Source organism: Eschrichtius robustus, chromosome 6 (assembly GCF_028021215.1).
Source record: "Eschrichtius robustus isolate mEscRob2 chromosome 6, mEscRob2.pri, whole genome shotgun sequence".
NCBI lineage: Eukaryota > Metazoa > Chordata > Mammalia > Artiodactyla > Eschrichtiidae > Eschrichtius > Eschrichtius robustus.
This window is the reverse complement of record NC_090829.1, coordinates 141,483,382-141,509,295: the sequence shown is the minus strand read 5'-3', so window position 1 is coordinate 141,509,295 and position 25,914 is coordinate 141,483,382. Positions and strand designations below refer to the sequence as shown.

The 25,914-nt window shown below is 43.7% G+C and overlaps 1 protein-coding gene across 2 annotated transcripts in view; it reads right to left on the bottom strand.

The window, feature by feature from the left end:
* SH3BGR (SH3 domain binding glutamate rich protein) overlaps positions 1–16,763 on the bottom strand; it is a 47,291-nt gene extending 30,528 nt beyond the window's left edge. For both annotated transcript variants that reach the window (XM_068547102.1, XM_068547103.1), the window contains exons 1-2: positions 16,593–16,763; positions 8,968–9,153 (exon numbers count right to left, since the gene is read on the bottom strand). In XM_068547102.1, coding sequence (XP_068403203.1) covers positions 8,968–9,153; positions 16,593–16,637 — 231 coding nt within the window. In that variant the 5' untranslated portion in view covers positions 16,638–16,763. The remainder of the gene's footprint in view (positions 1–8,967; positions 9,154–16,592) is intronic.
* Between the last annotated feature and the right edge of the window lie 9,151 nt (positions 16,764–25,914).

The following is a 25,914-nucleotide window of genomic DNA, read 5'->3' as shown; positions in this document are numbered from 1 at the left end:
TATATACAGAAGAGGACACACAAACATGAAGAGCTTTGCAATCTCTTTACTAACGGCCACAGTTAAAGAATGTCTCCTGTGGGGCCTCCCCTGAGCTGCCACAGGGAGCCAGAGCACATGGTTTAGAACATTTTTTAAATGGGAGAGGGGTTGAAATAGAGTTGATGGATTATTTTGTTAAGGAGGAAAATATTTTTAAACTGTCAGCCACTGTCACCATCTTTTTTCATAAAATTGAAAAATATATTTTACCAAAAAAAAAAGTGGTAAAAATGTGCAACTCACAAAGGTTCTACTCCACTTGACCCCAGTCCCGACTCCCAGGACCTAGAGGGAAGGTCAGATCAAAACAACAACAAAAACCTTCTTAGAGTGACTGGAAATGTGGGGGTGATCTCACCAGTGCTTCAAACATCCACAAAGCTGTCTTCCCTCTCCTGGAATCACTGCCATCACTAGTTTTGAAGTGTGACCATCCCTCAGCTCAGCTTTAAAAAACTCTTTGTATTGTCTGTTAGAGCTAAACATACTGAGAGTGATGACCTAGGTCATGAAGGTGGAGTCTTCGTGAATGGAATTAGTGTCCTTTATGAGGAGACCCCCCCCCCCCAGAGCTCCCTCACCCCTTCCATCACGTGAGGACAAAGCAAGAAGGCACCAGCTGTGAAACAGGGGGCCCTTATCAGAACTCAACCACGCTGACACCTTGATCTTGGACTTCCCAGCCTCCGGAACTATGAGAAATAAATTTCTCTTGCTCATAAGCCACTAAGTCTGTGGCATTTTGTTATAGCAGCTCGGACGAACTAAGACACACACCAGTGTCCACTGTGAAGCAATGAAAATGAATAAACTAGGACAACACCAATCAACATGGTTATATCTTTGAGATATGTTGGTGAAAGAAGCAACTCAAAAAATACAGATAGTATGACTCCATTTATAAAAAGCTTAAAAATAGCCAAAACAAAACAATGTATTCCTTGGGTGTGTATACATGGGAGATGGGAGAAAAGGAAAGGAACGGTAAACACAAAATTCACTACCCTGGCTCCCTCTCGTGCAAAGGGAGCTGGACACGATCAGGGAGAAGCACGCAGTGTGCTTTTAAATTTCTGGAGATATCACGCTACTCAGACCGATGGTGTGCACATGGTTGTTCATTTTTATTATCCCTCTTTAAACTACATATTTTTTATCATCTATGGCACATTTCATAATAAAATTTTAATAACATAAAATAGCTTGTTCAAGACTTGTGGTTGCCAAGGGGGAGGGGGTGGGGGAGGGAAGGACTGGGAGTTTGGGATTAGCAGATGCAAACGATTATATAGAGGATGGATAAACAACAAGGTCCTACTGTAGAGCACAGGGAACTAGATTCAATATCCTGTGATAAACTATAATGGAAAAGAATATGAAAAGAATATATATGTATAACTGAGTCACTTTGCTGTATAGCAGAAATTAACACAACATTGTAAATAAATTATACTTCAATAAATTTTTTTTTAAAAAGGCAAGGAAAAATTGCCCATAATGGCAAAACAAAAAGTAATTTTTATTAACGTGTTGGTATATGTACTGTCAAAGTTATATATAAGATATAATAAAATTGTGATCATACTGAAAAAGAAATTTTAATTAAAAAATAAAATAGCCTGTTCAGTAACATCAGTGTGTTGAGAACGCCCTCCCCCTGCCCTAATTGGGCAGGCATCCTGTCCTCCCTTGCAGTCCTGAGTCCCCACAGATACTTGCCTCTCTGCTGAATGGTCAAGGTCCCCTTTGGCTGCTGCGTCCAGGCCCAGGCAGGCACCCCAGCCCTCACCTAGGCAAAAATGCACAGAATCCGACTTGGCATCAACAGACAAGTTGGCTACTTCCTGTTAGTGTTTTTCTGCCAGGCAGGTGACCCGGCCTCCACTGTGCTGGCTTCCCGGTGGTGTCCCCTTTCTGTAGCCAACAGTTGTCTGCCATGCCCTCACGATAACATCTTCATCTATTCTGCCCAGAGCAGCAGGGGTTCAGGCTGGCAGGGACACGATGGTACTCAGAACTACCTGTGACACCCAGCCCTCTCACTGCCCTGGTGCAGAGAAAGCCACTGCTTGCCCTTGAGGTCCCCTCTCCCTGCTGCTATCATCAGGTATGGCATATAGGTGACCATTCAAGAATCCAGAGTCCAGTGATTCAACTTAAATGGTAGCATTATTCTGACAGTCCACATTTCAATCGTGTGGAAAGATACATTGGCCATCCAGATTTATGCCATTTTATGTTTTTTAAGCAGGTTTATCACTTTCTTTTTTTATTTAATTTTTATTTTATATTGGAGTATAGTTGATTTACAATGTTGTGTTAGTTTCAGGTGTGCAGCAAAGTGATTCAGTTATACATACACATATATCCATTCTTTTTCAGATTCTTTTCCCATATAGGTTATTACAGAATATTGAGTAGATTTATGCCATTTTAAACCTGACATATCCTTCATAACCTTTGAGTCTCCTTTCAAAATCAGAACCTACAATACAAATAGTCATTTTTACCTACTTTCTGAAAACAAAGTCCTTTGCCTCATTAATGAACTTTTGTTAAGAATATCCACAGACTGCAGAAAAGCAAATTTAGCAAAGTTGCTAGTAAGAAAAACTTCTAATACTTCTCTAAAGGCAGAACTGAAAAGAATTAAAAACAGTTAAACATAAAATAATTTGTATGCTTATCTCATTAGAGCCATACTTGTAATAGGAAAATACATCTTAAAAATAGAAGCCTTTTTTCTTACTTGGGAATTCTTTTCTTCTTCTTCCACAATTAAAATGAAAAGCATTGCTAGATCACAGCAAAACAGAATAAAAAATGCCTTTGAGGTTTTATTTTTATAGCAGAAAATAACTGCAGAACTTTTACCCTGGAAGTTAACATAGGTTGAAAGAAAATGCTTCAATATTGTTTCTACCATAACTAGCCTTGATTGAAAAGGACAACTAAAATAAGCAAAAGTAAGAGGTTTTAAATCCTACTTTCACTGGAAAAGTACTAGAAGAAAACATGAGATGATTCCTTTGATAATTTTAGAGTGCAGAACAATTTTCTAAACAAGAGAGGAACCATTTTTTTAAAAAAGATTAATAGATCTGTCTGTACAAAAAAATTTTAAGTCCTGCATTCCAAAAAAATCTCTTTAAAAAGTCAAAAGACAAATAAGAAACATGGGAAAATATTTGCAATGGTAGTGACAGGGCTACTTTCCTTCAAAAGTAAAGACTCTTACAAACCAGTAAACGTTACCTGGAACCAAATAGAAAACTAGTAAGTCATAGAAAAAATCACAAAGAGCTTATAAATAGAGAAAAAGATGTTCAGCCCCACCCATTAAGACAGAAATCCAAGTCAAAGCAATAAGAACACATTTTTCACTTAACAGATTGGCGAAGATCCAAAAGTGTGCCTATAGAGTGTTGTCAAAGTCACAGGGAAACAGCCACACTCAAATTACGTTTGAAAATGTAAATTGGTGCAACTATAGTCCAGGTTTAATATCTATTGAAGGGTGAGAAGCGTTTATGCTGTAACTCAGCACACCTTCTAGGAATTTATCCTATACATATACTCAGACTGAGTACAAAGCACTGTACCCATAAAGAGGTTTCCTGCAGCATCGTTTGTAGCTGAGAAAGACTGGAAACAACCTGAATGTTCCCCATTAGAGGACTGTGCCAATAAATTATGTCACATGCAATGGAATGTTTTGCAGCCATTAAAATAAACAGTATATGATCCAGCAATCCCACTCCTGGGCATATATCTGGAGAAACACATGGCTTGAAAAGATACATGCACCCCAATGTTCATTGCAGCACGGTTTACAGTAGCTAAGACATGAAAGCAACCTAAATGTCCACTGACAGATGAATAGATAAAGAAGATGTGGCACATATATACAATGGAATATTACTCAGCCATTAAAAAGAATGAAATAATGCCATTTGAAAAATGACAAATAATGAATCGATCAATCAATAAATAATAAAATTAAAAAATTAAAAATGATACAAATGAACTTATCTATAAACAGAAATAAACTCACAGACATAGAAAACAAACTTATGGTTACCAAAGGGGACAGGGAGGGAGGGATTAAAAAAAAAAAAAAAGAAATAGTGCCATTTGCAGCAACATGGATAGACCTGGAGATTATCATACTAAGTGAAGTAAGTCAGACAGAGAAAGACAAATATCATATGCTATCACTTATATGTGGAATCTTAAAAAATGATACAAATGAACTTATTTACAAAATAGAAACAAACTCACAGACCTAGAGAATGAACTTACGGTTACCAGGGGGGAAGGGTAGGGGAGAGGGATAGATTGGGAGTTTGGGGTTGACATGTACACGCTGCTATATTTAAAATGGATAACCAGGGACTCCCCTGGTGGCTCAGTGGTTAAGAATCCTCCTGCCAATGCAGGGGACATGGGTTCGAGCCCTGGTCTGGGAAGATCCCACATGCTGTGGAGCAACTAAGCCCCTGTGCCACAACTACTGAGCCTGCGCTCTAGAGCCCACAAACCACAACTACTGAAACCCACGTGCCACAACTACTGAAACCCACATGCCTAAAGCCTGTGCTCCGCAACAAGAGAAGCCACCGCAATGAGAAGCCCACGCACCGCAACAAAGAGTAGCCCCCGCTCGCCGCAACTAGAGAAAGCCTGTGCAGCAACGAAGACCCAACGCAGCCAAAAAAATAATTAATTAATTAATTAATTTAAAAAAAAAAAAAACAGATAACCAACAGGGACCTACTGTATAGCACAAGGAACTCTGCTCAATATTCTGTAGTAACCTACATGGGAAAAGAATTTGAAAAAGAATAGATACATGTATATGTATAACTGAATCACTTTGCTATACACCTGAAACTAACACAACATTGTTAATCAACTATACTCCAATATAAAATGAAACTGTTTTTAAAAAAAGAGTATGTGCAGCTATGCAATGATCTCTGAGATATGGTTATTAAGTGAAAAGAACAAAGTGTATAGAGTACACCCGCATTTTTAAGTGATATGCAATTGTTAATGCACATAGAAAATTCCTGGAAGGCCAAACAAGAAATTGCCAGCATTGGTTGGTCAGAGCAGGACCGGCTACATAATTTGCAGGCCCCAGTGCAAAATAAAAACAAGGCTTCCCTTGTTCAAAAATCATTACGAATTTCAAGACAGCAACAGTAGAGCGTTAAACCAAGCTGAGAGCTCTCTTGAGCGGGGTCTGGTGTGACTTCCCAGATGGCAGATCCATGAAGCTGGCCCACCCGAGAGGAAGGAACTAGAGGGGGCTGAAATGGGAGGGAGAAGAATCTTCACTGCAGGCAACTTTGGAACCATTTTAATTTTTCCATGTGCACATCTATTAATTTTTCAATTGTTAAAAAATTTTATGAAAAATAAAAATTGCTCATCACCACTACCTCCCCCGAAAAAACTTATTCTCCCTTGCTTTATCCAAGAAGAGTTGCAGTTCTTAAAAATTCAGCTCAGGGACTTCCCTGGTGGTGCAGTGGTTAAGAATCTGCCTGCCAATGCAGGGGACACAGGTTCGAGCCCTGGTCAGGGAAGATCCCACATGCCGCAGAGCAACTAAGCCCGTGCGCCACAACTACTGAGCCTGCGCTCTAGAGCCCACGAGCCACAACTACTGAGCCTGCATGCCACAACTACTGAAGCCCCCGCACCTAGAACCCACGCTCCGCAACAAGAGAATCCACCGCAATGAGAAGCCCGCGCACCGCAACCAAGAGTAGCCCCCGCTCACCACAGCTAGAGAAAGCCCGCGCACAGCAACAGGGACCCAACGCAGCCAAAAATATAAATAAATAAATAAATAAATAAATAAATAAATAAATAAATAAACAAACATAAGGTCAAATTCAAAAAAAAAAATTCAGCTCAGGGTTGAGGGATGTCCGGAGGCCAGGAGGTCTGGAGGGGGTGGGGAGAGGAGTGTGGGGTGCAGGGGAGGGACTCTTCCTCACAGAGCAAGTGCTCTCTACACTCTGGGAAGCCCCAGCTTCAATCCCAGGAGAGCTGGACTGGACCATATGTTCCACTAAATAACTGCTTGCCACGTTAAGACTGTTTGAAGACACTCCCACATCCACAAGACTTTGAGCTAAGCCTCTGAGGAATCCTAACACAGCCATGTAAATTCACACAGCCTGTACTTTCACCTATAAAGCAATGTCCACCCAGGACCTCAGAAAGTGACCTCATTTGGAGATAAAGATATTTACAGATGTAGTTAGTTATGATGAGGCCGTGTTGGACTAGGATGGACTAGGATTCCAGTGAATTTTTGTCCTTATAAGAAGGCCATGTGGGGACTTCCCTGATGGTGCAGTGGTTAAGAATCCACCTGCCAGTGCAGGGGACACGGGTTCGAGCCCTGGTCCGGGAAGATCCCACATGCTGCAGATCAACTAAGCCCCTGTGCCACAGCTACTGAGCCTGTGCTCTAGAGCCTGTGAGCCACAACTAATGAGCCCGTGTGCCACAACTACTGAAACCCACACACCTAGAGGCTGTGCTCTACAACAAGAGAAGCCACCGCAATGAGAAGCCTGTGCACCGCAACGAAGAATAGCCCCCACTCGCTGCAACTTGAGAAAGCCCACGCACAGCAACGAAGACCCAACACAGCGAAAAATAAATTAATTAATTAGTTAATTAATTAATTAATTAATTTTAAAAAAAGAAGGCCATGTGAAGACACAAAGAGACCTGCAAGAAGACCATGTAAAGATGGAGGCAGAGATGGGCATAATATGTCAACAAGCCAAGGGATGCCAGAGATTGTTGTCAGCCACCAGAAGCTAGGAGAAAGGCAGGGAACAGATTTTCCCTCAGAGCCTCCAGAAGAAACCAACACTATTGACACCTTGATTTCAAACTTTGGCCTCCAGAACTGTGAGAGAATAAATTTCTGTTATTTTAAGACACTGTAATATCTCGGGCTGCCATAAAAAAATACCATAGGCTGGGTGGTTTAAATAACAGAAATGCATCCTGGGTGCAGCATAGTTGGGTTCTGCTCTCTTCCTGGCTTACAGACAGTTGCCTCTGGCTGTTTGTTCACATGGTAAAGAAAAACCGTTCTCTCTCTCTTCCTCTTCCTGTAAGGGCACTAATCCCATCATGGGGACCCCACCCTCAGCACCTCATCTAACCCTAATCACCTCCCAAAGGCCCCATCTCCAAACACCATCACATTGGGCATTAGGACTTCAACATATGAATTTGGGGGGGACACAAACACACAGTCCATAAGAACCACCAGGTTTGTGATGTTTTGCTACATCAGCCCTAGGAAACTAATGCAAACCCCCAACAACAAAACAATTCATGATTCAAATAAAAGGCCCGAAAGCTTTTCTGTAAATGGGCAGATCATAAATATTTCTGGCTCTGTGGGACATATGGTCTCTGTTGCAACTGCTCAACTCTGCCATCATGCAAAATTAGCTATAGGCACTAGGGAAGTGAATTAGTGCAGATGTGTCCAATAAAACTTTACCAAAACAGGCAGCTGCAGGCCTTGGCTCTCTGGCTATAGTTTGATGACACCTGCTTTAGGTGACAAACGTAACAGTAAAGAGAAGCTAAGCTAAAGGACCAACAGTTTTGTGCAGCAAGAAGAGAAGAAGTGAGTGAAGATTCCTACACCAGGCTACAGCCTTCAGAAGTAGTCAGCTCTGGGACTTCCCTAGTGGCACAGTGGTTAAGAATCCACCTGCCAATGCAGGGGACACCTGTTTGAGCCCTGGTCCAGGAAGATCCCACATGCCATGGAACAACTAAGCCCGTGCGCCACAACTACTGAGCCTGCCCTCTAGAGCCCGCGAGCCACAACTACTGAAGCCTGCACGCCTAGAGCCCGTGCTCTGCAACAAGAGAAGCCACCACAATGAGAAGCCCATGCACCGCAACAAAGAGTAGCCCCCACTCACCACAACTAGAGAAAGCCCATGTGCAGCAACAAAGACCCAATGCAGCCAAAAATAAATTAATTAATTAATTAATTTAAAAAAAAAAAAAAGTAGTCCGCTCTTCAATTGATTCCTTCTGCCTTCCAGAACCCTGATTGTTGCATCTGAAAAACGGCCTAGAAGACTTAGATGACCCCTAAGATAACTCCAGTTCTCATGCTCCAAAGCCCTTTGAGTTTTTAAATGTTTCCTTTCAACAATTTAATTTACTAAGCAGAATCTATAAACTCTGAGGAAAAAGTGATTTTATGGTAAAATGGACTACTAAATGTATAAAATAAAATTGCTATTATAATTAAATGTCCAGAACAGTTTTTGTTTTTTGTGTTTGGGTGGCTTATGAACAACAGCTATTTATTTCTCACAGTTCTGGAAGTCCCAGATCAAGGCACCAGCAGATTCAGTGTCTGGTGAGCCCCCTTCTTGGTTCATAAATGGCCATCTTCTTGCTGTGTCCTCACAAGGAGGAAGGGTGTCCAGAACAGTTTTTAAACTGTTTAGATATTATTTACACCAAACTCTACTTTTGCAAATTATTCTTTACAAAATTGAAAACATACCCAGTGTCCCTGTGGGAGCATGTATGTGTACCCTGCAAGGTTGACCATCTTTCCAACTAAATGTGTATTTTGCTTGAACAAGGGACCTCAATTCTTCAAAACAAAATAAGGAACCTAAAAGAATCCCAAGAACTTCTGAATCATTATTTTATTGTTCCCATCATTTTGTAAGTCTTAACTATTGATCCTTCACCATGGATCTACCATCCAGGTACTGAATGGTAGAAATAGATCATGACCTGAAAAATGTCCAAAAATTCAAATGCTGCCTCAAAATTGATCTGCTTTAAATGACTTCTGATAAACACACATGCAGAAGACTTTTCCAAAAAATCAAACCTCACCCCACAGTACTGCTCTTCGTTGAATATCTGTGGGGGCAAAGGAATCCCATTTTGAGGTTTCTTCTCTCCAGGAACGTTCTCTCTCATCCACCTCCGATTGTCTTCATCTCCAGCAATATCAAGCTCCTTAAAATCGATTTTATTAGCTTCCAAGAAGCCCACTACTTCTTGCTGTTTCTTCCTAATCTGGTCAAGAGTAGAGAGATTACTATTAGACAGTTTGTAAAACAACATTTTATTTATATGTACATAAATTAAGCCCTTCCTTCAACTATACCATACAACACAAATAATATCGCTAAATATTTAAACAAGGAAATCCAGAAAATCACAGCTCTTCATTCCATAGGATCAACAGGGTCATCATTTAAATTCTGAAATCTTAATCTCATCAATGTTTAAATCACTGATGTATAATTGACATAATAAAAATAGCAATGCTCTCATTATAGCTTTTGTTTGACGCCTTCAAAATACTTTTAATTCTCTGCTAAGCTTTAAAGCCAAAAAATAATTAAGAATTGTTTACAAAGAAAAAGATGATAGAGAGAAGAAAAAAAGACAATTTACTATGAAACTCAAATACCAAGTATACCCACATTAAAAGGCACTTTATTCACAGTTATGAAAATAGGAACGAGTCACATAGAACAAAAGTAGTTTTAGAAATAATACAGGAACTGAAAAGCCCACATGGAGATTATTAGAAGAGAAAGAGAGAAAAAAAGCTAGAAAAGCTGGTGGATATTTCTCCCAGAATATTGAAGAGTAATGCAGTAAAATAACCCTGTTCTCCTTTCCCACTCACACCCAGCTCTGCAACTGAGATCAGAGTGCCAGCCACACCTAAGAGAGAACATCCTAGGGCCCTTTTCTCTACCCTTGGTTCACGTACAAGGACTGTATCTACCAAATGCCATTTCTTTGTGAATGTGGTCATCTTGAAAGCTTAGAACTCCTTCCCCAGAAACAATTACAATTTTCTCTCTTCAATCAAAGAATTCACTCCCAGAATGAATGATGCCCTCTTTTATTTTTTTTATAAATTTATCTATTTTTTATTTATTTATTTTTGGCTGCGTTGGGTCTTCGTTGCTGTGCACGGGCTTTCTCTAGTTGCAGCAAAGGGGGCTACTCTTCATTGCGGTGCACGGGCTTCTCATTGCAGTGGCTTCTCTTGTTGCAGAGCACGGGCTCTAGGCACACGGGCTCAGTAGTTGTGGCACGTGGGCTCAGTAGTTGTGGCTTGTGGGCCCTTGAGCACAGGCTCAGTAGTTGTGGCGCATGGGCTTAGTTGCTCCACAGCATGTGAGATCTTCCCGGACCAGGGCTCAAACCTGTGTCCCCTGCATTGGCAGGCGGATTCTTAACCACTCAGGCAGATATACTTTTAATTAAATATTCAGAAGGCAACATCCTTTATTCTGTCCAAAACCCTGTCTTCCTTCCCCCTCAAATACCCTCCCGGGAGCCTCAGCCTGGCTGAGGTCCACTCCCTCACCAGCGTTATTTCCATCTCTATTAATCATGCCTCAGGACTTAACTGAATCACTGTGCTGTACACTTGAAACTAACACAACATTGTAAATTAACTGTACTTCAATTTAAAAAAAGAACTTGAAAACAAAATCATGTCTCAGGACCTGAGGTGGGATGGAAAAGGATTTCATTTTGTTCCACAGTTTCTATACAGATGAACATTTCCCAAAGTCTTGACTTAGGTTTCTTCTGCTGGAAAGTCAAAGAAAGATGGAGAAAATAGGAGAGGAAGATCTGTTTATTATCTAAAAATAGAACTACCGGGCTTCCCTGGTGGTGCAGTGGTTAAGAATCTGCCTGCCAATGCAGGGGACACAGGTTCAAGCCCTGGTCCAGGAAGATCCCACATGCCACGGAGCAACTAAGCCCACGAGCCACAACTACTGAGCCCGCATGCCGCAACTACTGAAGCCTGTGTGCTGGGAGCCCATGCCCCGCAACAAGAGAAGCCACCGCAATGAGAAGCCCATGCACCACAATGAAGAGTAGCCCCCACTCGCTGCAACTAGAGAAAGCCTGCACGCAGCAACAAAGACCCAACGCAGGCAAAAATAAAAATAAATAAATAAATAAATATTATAAAAAAAAAAAAAAGAACTACCATACGACCCAGCAATCCCACTACTGGGCATGTACCCTGAGAAAACCATAATTCAAAAAGAGTCATGTACCACAATGTTCATTGCAGCACTGTTTACAATAGCCAGGACATGGAAGCAACCTAAGCGTCCATCGACAGATGAATGGATAAAGAAGATGTGGCACATATATACAATGGAATATTACTCAGCCATAAAAAGAAACAAAATTGAGTTATTTGTAGTGAGGTGGATGGACCCAGAGTCTGTCATACAGAGTGAAGTAAGTCAGAAAGAGAAAAACAAATACCATATGCTAAGACATATATATGGAATCTAAAAAAAAAAAAAAGAAAAAAGAAAATGGTCATGAAGAACCTAGGGGCAAGACGGGAATAAAGACGCAGACCTACTAGAGAATGGACTTGAGGACACGGGGAGGGGGAAGGGTAAGCTGGGACGAAGTGAGAGAGTGGCAGGGACATATATACACTATCAAATGTAAAACAGATAGCTAGTGGGAAGCAGCCGCATAGCACAGGGAGATCAGCTCAGTGCCTTGTGACCACCTAGAGGGGTGGGATAGGGATGGTGGGAGGGAGACGCCAGAGGGAAGAGATATGGGGACATATATATACGTATAGCTGATTCACTTTGTTATAAAGCAGAAACTAACACACCATTGTAGAGCAATTATACTCCAATAAAGATGTAAAAAAAAAAAAAAAGAATCTGTTTATTATGATTCCTCTCAAGACAAGCAATTACGTCTACAGGAAGCTGACTGACTGTTGGGTGCACTGTATTGTGCTACATTTTATTTCTCAGCACCGCCCCCAAATAAAGAAAAGAAAAATAAAATCTGCCCCTCCGGACTCCCCAAACACCAGCAACTCAAACTCCGTCAAGAGTATGGCTCTCCTGGCTGTTTGGAGCACTTGACTTCTGCCTGGGTCTGGAGAAGGGTCTTAGGATGAGCCCAGAGGAGGGAGAGGGGGAGCAGGGAGTGCACGAGCTCACCTGGCTGGCACGTGGCCTTTGCCTGCACTCTGATGCCCACCTGAGCGGGGCGCACCCCCCGCCCCCCCCCCGGTGGTCCTTGTTCAAGGGTCCCTACTAGACGCCGCTCCCACCACAAAGTACAGCCTTTCTCCGTGTGGCCTCCTGAGCTGACCCTAGGGACACGGCATCAGTCCCCAAAGGTCACCCCCCTTTATGGTTTCAAGGGTAGGGGTGTGCACAGCACCCCAGTAGCCCTCACCACAGATGCACTCCCCCCTGCACCTCTCACCCCCTCTCCCCTCTCCAGGGCGCCATGGCCATTGCTGGTCCCACAGGCTGCACCGTCCTTCTGGGCAGCCCCTCTGGAGGATCCAGTGTCCTTGGGGTGTGTGTCACTTGGAGGCTTTGGGACCTCAGTGGAGGCTGAGAGAGTTCTGTTTTCTTATCCTGTTACAATGGGAATTCCCTGGCGGACCAGTGCTTAGGACTCCGTGCTTTCACCTCCTATCCTGTTACATTGACTCACAAGAATGTGCCATTCTCCTACAGAACAGACGTGTGGTGGCCAAGGGGGAGGGGGGGTGGGGGAGGGACGGACTGGGAGTTTGGGATTAGCAGACGCAAACTGTTACATAGAGAATGGATCAACAACAAAGTCTGGGGCTTCCCTGGTGGCGCAGTGGTTGAGAGTCTGCCTGCTAATGCAGGGGACACGGGTTCGAGCCCTGGTTTGGGAAGATCACACATGCTGCGGAAAAACTGGGCCCGTGAGCCACAATTACTGAGCCTGCGCGTCTGGAGCCTGTGCTCCGCAACAAGAGAGGCCGCGATAGTGAGAGGCCCGCGCACCGCGATGAAGAGTGGCCCCTGCTTGCCGCAACTGGAGAAAGCCCTCGCACAGAAACGAAGACCCAACGCAGCCATAGATAAATAAATAAATAATTTTTTTAAAAAAACAACAAAGTCCTCCTGTAGAGCACGAGGAACTATATTCAATATCCTGTGATAAACCATAATGGAAAAGAACCTGAAAACTGAATCACTTTGCTGTACAGCAGAAATTAACACAACACTGTAAATCAACTATACCTCAATAAAATATTTTTTTTTAAAAAAAACCGTCATTCTCTGTCCTGAAGTCACCAGCCACTGTTGGTGACGGTGCTGCATCTGAGTGATCTTTGGGTCACTCGCTGGGCATGTTCCGTTCATTGTCTTGTACAGTTAGGAACCTTTCCAAACAAGTTCACTGTATTGTAGTAAAAAGCACGCTGCATTTGAGTGACAGGTGACCTGCATTTCCATCCTGGCTGGGAAGGTTGCTATCTGAGCACAAGCTCTGCCCGTCCATTGCCTCATCTGCAAAATGGATAGAACGCCGCCTTCATCCTGGGTGCTGGTGAGAAATGAGGAAAGCATGGAAAAGCATTTTGCACCACAGGTCGAGAAGCTGTGCAGTCAGGCACCCTGGCATGACTCGTCCTGATTGCCATGCCAGGCAAGAACTCTGATCACCATTTTAAGATAACAAAGCTGAGGTGCCAGTGAATTAAAGAATTTTCCAAGGTTCACATCCAGATCCATCTAATTCAAGAGCCATGTTTTTCCCTCTATATTTACACTCAATCAAGACTGGAAAAAGGATTGCAAAATCCGGGGGCCACCATTAGGGTCTGTCCTTAAAGGTGGTGGTCCAGGGGCTGTGCATCTTGAAAACAAGGAGGACCGTCCTCTCTCCTTTTGTCCCCCAACCCCTGTGGCGATGGCCTTCAGGAGGAGAGGAGGGTCATCCACGAAGATACAACAACTTTCTCCCCTACTCCCAGGGTCTCTTCACCCAAATCTGTGTGTAAAGTGGTAAAACACGGAACCACGCTTTGGCATCAACTGTTAAAATAGAGATGTGATACACAGCTGCATGCTTAAACCTCATCAAGAGATTACAATTGGTTTTTTCCTTTTTCATTTATTTCATTCATCCAACAGAAGTCATAATGCCCTCTTTGATGAGGTCACAGGCAAGAACCTGTTTTTAAAGTATACAGACTGAAGAAGTAAGTAGCAAAGACCAACTGCCACACACACAGCGTAAGTACTGGCAGCTGCTCTGGGGTCGTCCTGCAAAGAAGTTTCTGGGTGAAATTCCCCAGCTGGGAAAAATCATTAGCACTGACACCGTGGAAAAAATCAGTTCTCATTCTTTAGGATAAGACAGAAATTCTTCCATTTATGTGGCTTGAGACAATTCTGAAACATCGTCACAGATGCAGATCTTCTAATATTAACTAATAAATATAACTACAAAAATATTGATTAATATTAACTAACATTAATAACCAATACTTATAATAATTATAATACTAACTAACCATAGCTGATAATTATAACATTAACTAATAATGATAGGACTTCCCTGGTGGCTCAGTGGTTAAGAGTCTGCCTGTCAATGCAGGGGACACGGGTTCGAGCCCTGGTCCGGGAAGATCCCACATGCGGCAGAGCAACTAGGCCCGTGCGCCACAACTACTGAGCCTGTGCTCTAGAGCCCGTGAGCCACAACTACTGAAGCCCGTGCACCTAGAGCCGGTGCTCTGCAAAAAGAGAAGCCACCACAATGAGAAGCCCGTGCACCGCAACAAAGAGTCGCCCCCACTCGCCGCGACTAGAAAAAAGCCCGTGCGCAGCAACGAAGACCCAACTCAGCCATAAATAAATAAATAAATAAATAAATAAATAATAAATAAATACTAATAATGATAATATTTATTAAGCACTTGACACTCTGCTGGGCACCCTTTGCTTATTTCCTAAGTCCTCATGACAACGCTATGAGATGAGTACTATTCTTATCCTCATTTTACAGTTAAGGAAATTGAGGCTTAGCAAGGTGAAATAACTTTCCTCAGGTCACATAGTCCCAAGTGGCACCAAAACATTTGCTTACGGCAGCAGAATGAACTTGGATTTTCTAAGATCCTGGAATAAACAGTACCCCTCCAGATCCCCCCAAGCTAACTAAATCATGCTCCCAAACTTCAAGAATGTAGGACATCAGATAATCCTAAGAAATCCATCAGTTTGTTCATTGTCTCCGGAAGGATGCATGGGGCCACTCAGACCTGATCTATGGAACATGCAGAAGATTGGCAGGTTAGTGGTAAAAGTTTCCAGCAATGAGTGTGTCAACAGCATATTTGAAGCCCACGAAAGCCATTTTCTACAAAAAAAAATTTTTTTTAATCTAAACAATCAAAAAATGTGCTTTTTGTAGATCAACTAAAAGTTTCCGAGGTCATCAACAGCCACAAAAGATTTTGCAGTTTTGCATTTGGAATTGTTCCTCATCGTTTTCTGTTAAAAGATGTTCAAGAGATCACTAAACAGTTGCCCACCAGCTGTGCTCAGAAGGAACAACCAGGCTCTTTTCTCGTGTTTTCCTCTCGTCCTCTCTGGAAACCGCGTGAACTTTCAGGGCTGGAGGGGGCGAGGCGGGGGCGCCGCGGGTGGATTCAGGAGCTGCCACTAGGACAGTTCCCTGGGCCAACCATTTGTCTAGGCTATCATCCCTGGCTGAGGGACCACTGAAACCCAAGCTGCAACCTGAGAAGTTCCAGGAATCAGATATAAAAGGAAACAGCCCCTTTGCTGGTCTTCAACTCTCAGGATTAATAAAACTCTTTTCTCTCCACAGCCTCCTAGATGCTAAAATGCTGGTCGAAATGTCGGTCCCAGATAGGCACTGCAGGTTCAAGCCTAAAATCAAAGCCTGAATCATTTCCAAGGATAAACGAGTCCCTCCCTTGCCCCTATTTCTTAAGGCACAGAATGAAAGCTGGACTTAGAGAGATCGATGGGTGGTTCCCAGCCTGGTCCCAAGGAAATCAGACAAAGCAGTGTTTTGGAGGTCGGCTTTTAGTACCTATTTTTGGTCTGTTTGGATTCCTAGAGCATTTAAATCTTTAGCCTTAGAGATGTTTGTTCTTGTCACTGTGACATCATTATTCTCAAATAATAGTATTACACATGCTAACTTCACGCTTTCGTTAGGATTACATTGCATACACAAGTAATTATACTCAGGAGTCGTTTTAGTAATCTGGCCCATCATACGCTCCAAATATTGTTACACAAAGTGTCATTTATTTGCAATTTTAAATTAGTCTAAGTCTTGCAGAAGGAATGGCAGAAACATTCCACCAAAAAAAAGCCTCCCATTCTATCATATATGCGACATAACACGACACAAATCACATGTTAAAAGTTCTAGTATCAAACACACCCCCTTCCCTGAATCCCCTTCCACATCCAGCTGTCCCAGATCACACACACCTCTTCAACACCATTCAAACCAAGGCAGAAAGCAAAGGGCTCACAGGCTTACTTACACACGCTCCAAAAAAACATGTAAAGCCAGCGCTGGGCCATACCCGCTCCTTCTACTTCCAAGTCTGAGTTATTCAGAAAATAGGACAGGAAGAAAGCCCCCAAATTCCATCAGACACCTACCGCTATGGACCCAGATGATGTAGCAACAAACACTTTGATAACCATTTTGAGAGTCGCAAAGAGGACTCCCCCCCAACACACCCCTGCGAGGGAGCGCAGAGTCAGACAAATCCTGAAAGTGACACAGATAAGTGCCAGGTGGGGACTGGCCAGGGGCCCAAGGCTGTCTGAGCTCCCGCCTCTCAGCTCAACTGAAGCCCTGCCTCTCCCAGGAGCGGCCCAGGCACCTCGGGCTCTCCCCGCCATTGGCCAGGGAATATTTGGGGATCTGTCAGGACAACAGTTGATTGGTTGATATAAGCAGCCGCTGGACCCTTTCCCTTATCACTTTGAAAGCCCGACAACAGTCCCTAAAAGGCAAGGCTGCGCTCCTCACCAATCAGAGACCTGCGGGGAGATGCCTCGGGCGGAAGGAGGTGGAGCCCGGGTAGCAGAGGAGGAGAGAAGAGGAGGAGGCGCTCCCCGGAGCTGGAAAAGCCCAGAAAACACCAGCACGGGTGCGGGAGGAGGATTTGTTTACAGGGTTTTTTGGCAAACACACAGCAAGGGTCAGAACAGCTACAGAAGCCTTTACCTAAATAAAGAGTGGCTTCCTTACTTTAAAATTTTCTGGCAGATTAAAAAAAACTCAATGACCTTCAACTGGAGTCAGCTTTAATTAATCTCCACTTTAATTCCGTGATGCATATGTCATGCTTTATTATATTTTGCTTCAGATAAATTTCACTGAGCAAGAAAAATCAAGGGAGCACAGTGGGTGAAAATTTACTCAAGAAATTAAGTTTGTCATTAATACAAATGATAGGCCATCTGGATCAGCAATAACGGTCTGTTACTAAAGAGTGTTTTTAAAGGGTGCATGATTTTTATCCTTAAACCGCTCAGCAATGGCACCTAATGTACAAAGCGTGTATTTTAATCAGAGAAGGGGGCATGCTAATTAAGCAATACTTAATAATTGTTCATTATCATTTATGAATACTCACCTTTTACCACATTCAAGTCTACTCTGAGGAATACCTGGAAACTTAATGAAACCTTCAAATACAATTCCTATGGATAGAGTTAAAAAGTAAAAATAATGATTGTTTTGCATTGAAAAAAAAAAAAATTCAATGAACTGTCATACAATAGATTCCTTTAGGAGTGGCCTGTTCCCAGTTTTCCCCCTTTACCACCTGTTTCTCCTAAAGAACAAAGGCTGACAAGCTGAGGACCGTGTCAGGTTTGACTGACATCCCCGACCAGGCAGGGAGGGCTGGCTTACAAGCAAATTGCTTCCACTGTTTTAGAGACATTGGGGGGAAGAAATGAATGACCTGTTTGTAACAGGCTCTCTCTCTGTCGTATTTGTATAGATAATTTGAATTGTGTTAAACGTTAGAGGCATTAAAAATCTACTAAGAAGCCCAAATGGTAGCCACTCCACTCTCCTGGTGGGTTTCAAAGTCAAGATGAAGGGCGTTAGGGGCAAAGGTGGGAGGATATATTTAGTCTTAAGATGGCTGAGTCTCTCTCTTAGTTTAAGTCCCTGGGTGCTCATGAAGGTCGTGGCTGTAAGATCCCGGGAGCGGGGAGGGATCTGGTGGGTTTTGACCTCCAGCCCCTTCACCAGAGCCCAGGAGGTCTGGAGGCCTTCTCCCCTTCCCCTCAGGTAGGTGCCCTCCACGAAAGGTCACCCTGACCCTAGAATATAGCTCAGCTTCATTTAGATCAGGATGAATGGTTGAGATGACCCCACAACAATTTAACTTAGGGCATGCAAAGTTTACTCCCCAAATTAGGTGAAGATGACTCATGGTTCCCCAAATTTAAGTCACAAGCATTATAAATTTTATTTATTTTTTAACATCTTTATCGGAGTATAATTGCTTTACAACGTTGTGTGAGTTGCTGCTATATAACAAAGTGAATCAGCTCTACGTATACATATATCCCCCTATCCCCTCCCTCTTGCCTCTCCCTCCCACCCTCCCTATCCAACCCCTCTGAGTGGTCACAAAGCACGGAGCTGATCTCCCCATGCTATGCAGCTGCTTCCCACTAGCTATCTATTTTACATTTAGTAGTGTATATATGTCCATGCCACTCTCTCACTTCGTCCCAGTAAATTTTATTTTAAAGCCCACCAAAGATTATAGGTCATTTTTGCTTTTCTTCTTTGCTGTATTTTCCAAAATTTCTACAGTGAGTATATACTATTTTTGTCATATGAAATATTTTTTCAAACACCTTAGTCTTAAATCTACCACATGAGCATACTATTTTGCTGCAAATATTATTTAAAAAAGTAATAAGCTCTGTGTATTTCTTAATGCCTTTGTAAGTTAGTGACATAAACTGTAGCTCATGTGCCCTAGAGAATATACATTTGCTGATCATATAATATAACTGAGGAAGACCCTATGGGGCCTCCCTGGACAGACCCCTCACCCCATATCCTCTGCCTGCCTCTTGTCTGTAGAAAACCTATAGTTATCTCAGGCCTCCCCTGAGTCACAAAAGCCTGGCTCAAGAATTAATGATTGAAAGGATGCGAACATGTAGTGACAAAAGTATCAGTTGGGCCAGGAGAACTGGTAACAATTTAAACAGTAAATTAGCCATGTGGCAGTCACAGAACCTTTAGTTCCTCCCTGAAGGACATAGATAAGAGTATTTGATGCACATTCCTGGGCTGTTTTACAGATACTAAAGCCCCCACCAAATGGAAGAAGCTAACTGCATGATGATGGTGAGCACGTAGCCCCCAGACCAACTGGAGCCTGAGGATTGATGATGTTAACTCCTATGACACCATCCTGACGATTGGTTCCCTCACCATCAACCAATCAGATAATTGTGCACAAGCTGATCACCCACCCTACAGCACTCCCCTCCCTCACTTTACCCTTGAAAACACTTTCCTGAAACCCATCAGGAAGTTCGGGTTTTTTGACCATCAGTTGCCCACACTCCTTGTTTGGTGCCTACAATAAACCCTGCACATTCCTTCACACCTGCACACCACAACCTGGTGTCAGTAGATTGGCTTTACTGCACACGAGGCCAGAGGACCCAATATTGGTAACAACAGGGCAAAAACTACTTCAGTCTTGACACCCCCTCCAGCTGCCTGCTCTAGGGAGAAACAAATTTCCTACTTGAAATAATAGCTAACAATTTTGAGGTGTTTGCCAAGCCAGACCTGCTCTAAGAGCTTTGCATAAACCACTCCCTTAGGGGCTTCCCTAGTGGCGCAGTGGTTGAGAATTTGCCTGCCAATGCAGGGGACACGGGTTCGAGCCCTGGTCTGGGAAGATCCCACATGCCGCGGAGCAACTAGGCCCGTTGAGCCACAACTACTGAGCCTGCGCGTCTGGAGCCTGTGCTCTGCAACAAGAGAGGCCACGATAGTGAGAGGCCCGCGCACCGCAATGAAGAGTGGCCCCCGCTTGCCGCAACTAGAGAAAGCCCTCGCACAGAAACGAAGACCCAACACAGCCAAAAACAAATAAATAAATTTTTTTTAAAAAAACCACTCCCTTAAACCACACAACAGCCCTAAAACCGGGTTCTATTACTAACCGTCCCCACCGGTGAGGACTTAGAATGGGAGATGAGGGAATTCCCTGGCAGTCCAGTGGTTAAGATTCAGCACTTTCAAAAAAAAAAAAAAAAAGATTCAGCACTTTCACTGCCGAGGGCCCCGGTTCGATCCCTGGTCAGGGAACTAAGATCCCACAAGCCTCGGGGTACGGCAAAAAAAAAAAAAAAAAAAAAAAAGCATGGGAGATGATAGGAAAGGTAACGGTGTATCCAGCATTTGAACCCAACTCCGTTTATGTCCACACCACACCAGAAAAACTCCTGATTTCCTACCCTCAAATTCCTAGTGCTCCTTTATTTCACTATGAATTACTTTTAGAAGCTTATCCTTTTAATAATGACCATGAAAATGTACAAATCAGAAATTTGAAAACTCCAGCTGACAGATCTTTTGTTACAGTGACATCAGTGAGCTTCAAGATAATTAATAGGAATACAAAACATTCCAAATGAGTCTTAAAAGAAAGCTCAATGAATCTCCGACTTTGAAAACTCAATTCAGAAATAAGTTGTCTAATCGAATGAAGATGCAAGAGGCTAATTATTTCAGATCTCTAATCCTTGATGTTAAAGTCAAATAAAAATACTTTTAGATCTGACCTAATTTTTAACAGAATTTACTCTTTTTTTTTTAAACTTTATTGAGGTACAGTTCACAAATAAATTGTAAGATATTTAAAGTGTACATTGTGATGATTTGATATGTGTATACACTGTGAAAGGACGATTTGACATAATTTTAGTGATAAAAGTATGAGGTATTGGCTCCAAACTTTGCAGAGATCCTCAAGGGATCTTATAATAAATGACACCAGATGCTATGTTTTGTTTATTTATATAATTTTACAGGTAAAATAAAATGAGAAATAGAGGCTGATTTTTATTCTTTTTTAATTTTTATTACTTATTTATATTTTTTATTTTCCTTATTTATATTATTTATTTATTTTTTTATTATTATAACAGTGGTGACCACCATAGTAGCAGTAGTGGGTAGAATATTGTCCCCCCAAAATTCATGTTCCCCCCCAAACCTCAGAATGTGATCTTATTTGGAAGCAGGGTCTTTGCAGATGAAATTGGTTAAGGATCTTGAGATGAAATCATCCTGGATTTCAGGTGGGCCCTAAATCCAATAACTGATATCCTTATAAGAAGAGGAGAAAACACACAGAGAGACACAGAGAAAAACTCTATGTGAAGACAGAGGCAGAGATTGGAGCGATGTGGCCACAAGCCAAGGAACACCAGGAGCCACCAGGAGACGGAAGAGACAGGAAGCATCCTCCCCAGGAGACTTCAGAGGGAACACGGCCATGCTGACACCTTGATTTTGGACTTCGGTCTCCAGACCCATGAGAGAATAAATTTCTGCTGTCTTAAGCCATCAGTTCTGTGGTAATTTGTTACAGCAGCCTTAGGAAACTCATACAGAGCAAAAAAGGCCTATGTTAATATGTAGAGTGATGGAGGTGACCACCATAATTACTAAAAGGCAGTTCTTCAGCTTCGTACAGTAAGGGCCTCTCCCCCTTCCATAACACACAGACAGGAAAGAAGCACCTCTTTCCAAGGCAGAAGCAAAGGCTATAGACTGGAAAGAGCTAGCAAAAAAGAGAGGGAGAGACAGTTCAGATGGGAAAGGACGTTCTGAGGAGCCTCCATCTTTCAGGTTCCTCCAGTCCTGAGGACCAGGGTTGGGATGTTCCCTTAATAATTAACAGCCACTTTTGGACTTCCCTGGTGGCACAGTGGTTAAGAATCCGCCTGCCGATTCAGGGGACACAGGTTCAAGCCCTGGTCCGGGAAGATCCCACATGCTGCAGAGCAACTAAGCCCACGTGCCACAACTACTGAGCCCGCACACTACAACTACTGAAGCCCGCGCACCTAGAGCCCGTGCTCCGCAACAAGAGAAGCCACCGCTATGAGAAGCCCGCACACTGCAACGAAGAGTAGCCCCTGCTTGCTGCAACTAGAGAAAGCCCACGTGAAACGAAGACCCAACGCAGCCAAAATTAAATAATAAATACACAAACTTATTAAAAATAATCATAATAATAAACAGCCACTTTTGTTACTGTCTTGGGAGCACCAGCAGCAATGAACCAGCCATCTTTCCATGAATGACAAGTCTAGGGCAACACTTGTCTAATGTATGTCCACTTGGAGATGGTGCCCAGCTCACCCACAACAAAAACCACCACCCACCTTATATGAATAACTCACCACCCAAGGTTGTAGAAACACATAACGCACCAAAATTAAGAGTGGGCACTCTAACAGGATAGGGAGGAGCAGGTGGTGATGGGACAGGAAAGCCTTGCCCCACACCAACCCCTAAAAAGCTAGAATTAAATGGGGTCGGCTTGAATCCCACTCCTGGGCATATACCCAGACAAAACTATAATTGGAAAAGATATATGCACCTCTATGTTCATAGCAGCACTGTTTACAATAGCCAAGACATGGAAGCAACCTAAGTGTCCATCGACAGATGAATGGATAAAGAAGATGTGGTACATATACAAAATGGAATATTACTCAGCCATAAAAAAGAATGAAATAATGCCATTTGCAGCAACATGGATGGATCTAGAGATTACCATACTAAGTGAAGTAAGTCAGAAAGAGAAAGACCAATACCATATGCTATCACTTATATGTGGAATCTAAAATAAGATACAAATCAACATACCTAGGAAACAAAAACAGACTCACAGATCTAGAGAACAGACTTGTGGTTGCCAAGTGGGAGGGGGGTAGGGGAAGGAAGGAATGGAAGTTTGGGATTAGCAGATGCAAACTATTATATACAGAATGGATAAACAACAAGGTCTTACTGTATAGCACAGGGAACTATGTTCAATATCCTTTGATAAGCCATAATGGAAAAGAATATGAAGAGGAATATATATATATGTGTGTGTGTGTGTATATATATATATATATATATATATATATATATATATATATATATATATATATATATAACTGAGTCACTTTGCTGTACAGAAGAAATTAACACAACATTGTAAATCAACTATACTTCAATAAAATTAAAAAAAGAAAAAACAGGGTCTGCTCGGAGATGCCCACTGCCCCCTATTACATAAAAACAAAATGAAAAAACGATAAAGGGAAACATGATAAATTTGAGCTACACAAATACAAGATACACTATAAACAAAATTTAAAGGTAATTGACAAACTGCAGGAAATATCTGCAACATATACCATAGTCTGGGTTTTATAGAATGTCAAAAGTTCTAACAAATCAATTTTTACAAAGATGACCACCAACTGAAAAAGTGGGCAAAAGGCAAATCACAAAATAAGTACAAATGGTCACTGAAAGTACAACAAAAATGCCTATCCTTCCTAGTAATCAAAGTTGTGAAAAAAATCAAAGTAAGGTGTCACTTTTTGACAATAACATGGGCATACTTTTTTTTAATTTTTAAAATTTATTTGTTTTATTTATTTATTTTTGGCTGCATTGGGTCTTCATTGTTGCACAAGGGTTTTCTCTAGTTGTGGCGAGCAGGGGCTACTCTTTGTTGCAGTGCGTGGACTTCTCATTGCGGTGGCTTCTCTTGTTGTGGAGCATGGGCTCTAGGTGTGTAGGCTTCAGTAGCTGTGGCACATGGGCTCAGTAGTTGTGGCGCATGGGCTTAGTTGCTCCGCGGCATGTGGGATCTTCCCCGACCAGTGTCCAGCTTAAACCCGTGTCCCCTGAATTGGCAGGCAGATTCTTAACCACTGCGCCACCAGGGAAGCCGCTACATGGACATACATTTTTAAAAGATATAAGATTATCCGCAAATGTGGATTAAGGATTGGAGACATTTGCCTGGAAGGCAAACTTTCGTATACCTTCAGAAAGCCTCAAAGTGGGCCTATCCTTTGATCCTTCAACTTCACATGTAGGAATTTATCCTAAGAAAACAGTCGGGGTGACCCCTAGGATTCATCTACAAGGACATTCAACAGGGCGTTGATACAATGGGAGGGTGAGGAGGAGGAGGGAAGAGGAAAAAAAGAAATAATGTGAATGTTCGTTAAGTATGCCTACGCATCAGTGAAAACTCCTATGCAATCACTAAAAATCACCTATAATTTTTATAGGTGATTTTTACTTTTTCTTGGTACTTTCCTGTACATGGTAACTTCTCTACACCAAACATGCATTGCTTTGTGATCAGATTTTCTTCCACCAAGAAATCCATCTTTATAAAGGTTAACAGGGGGCTTCCCTGGTGGCGCAGTGGTTGAGAGTCTGCCTGCCAATGCAGGGGACACGGGTTCGGGCCCTGGTCTGGGAGGATCCCACCTGCCGCGGAGCGGCTGGGCCCGTGAGCCACAACTACTGAGCCTGCGCGTCTGGAGCCTGTGCTCCGCAACGGGAGAGGCCGCGACAGCGAGAGGCCCGCGCACCGCGATGAAGAGTGGCCCCCACTTGCCGCGGCTAGGGAGAACCCTCGCACAGAAACGAGGACCCAACACAGCAAAAATAAATAAATAAATAAATAAATAAACCCAAAGTTTAAAAAAAAAAAAAAAAAAGGTTAACAGAAGCGCTCTGCTCTTAGTCCACGGCCCTCCCAGGCTGGGAACCGGACATGTGCATCGGACTCAGATTCAAAACACCCGGTGCGCGGGCGAGAGCGACCGGGCGCGGGGTCAGCTCGCTCGGCCCGGGTGCGGCCAGGGCACAGGCGGGATCACGGGCGCCGAGGAGGGGCGGCTGGAGGCTTGTTTGCGAAAGTCTATGCAGCCAGCTGAGTTCACCCTCACGGAAGAGTCAGGTGAGACACGCCTCACAACCCGACCCTGCACACCTAGCCCGGGCCAGAGACGCTGTCCCGGGTGCGCGTGCGCGCAGGCCTCGCGGCCCGGCCTCTGGTTCCTCCCCTCCTGGCCGGCCAGTCCCATAAAGCCCCGCGCGCCGGTTTCCAGGGCGACGCGTCAGAGCCAGGAGGCCGCGGGGTTGGCGCTGCAGCGGCAGCCGCGCGGAGCAGGTAACAGACCCGCTGCCGCCGCGCCCCGCAGCCGGAGGTCTCTGCCCTGCCCCAGCCGAACCTCCTGCTAAACTTTCCGAGCCTTCCGGTGTCGCCCGGTCCCTCAGTCCTGGCCCCTGCCCAGCTCGGGCCTCGCTGCCTGGCTGTGGAGTTGGTAACGTAGGCGGGCCGTCAGGCCGCTTCCTCCTGCAAAGCGCGGCCTGGTGAAGAGCGGCCCTCGGCGTCCTTCTTCCCAGTTCAGACACTGTGACTGCGCCCACGCAACACACTCACAAGCCCACGCTGGCCCGGGGACCCGCGGACCTGCCCGCACGCGGACTGGCCGCTGGAGGCATTCGGGCAAGGGGCGGCCCCGAGCTGGCCCGGGTATGGCCCGGGGGCGGGGCCCGGCCCCAGTCACATCACCCCGCCTTCCAGCCCCGCCTTCCGGCCCCGCCGCCTTCCAGCCCCGTCACGCTGGGGCCGATTTCACCCCTTCACCAACTTGCAGCCTTTCGCCCACATTTTTCTTTTATCTCTGAATCTGATACCTTAAATTTTGCATCTGCCTGCTTGCTTTGTTTTTTCCTTCTACCCTTAGCGCAGACATTTCCCTAATCCCCATCCCTGGGAAATCTGAATCCTTTGCAGTGTCTTCTGTGTTTTTGTCCCTCACTCGCTCAACTCAGCCTTGGAGCCCTCTGTCCACAATTTCCCGGTGGTGCTTTAACATT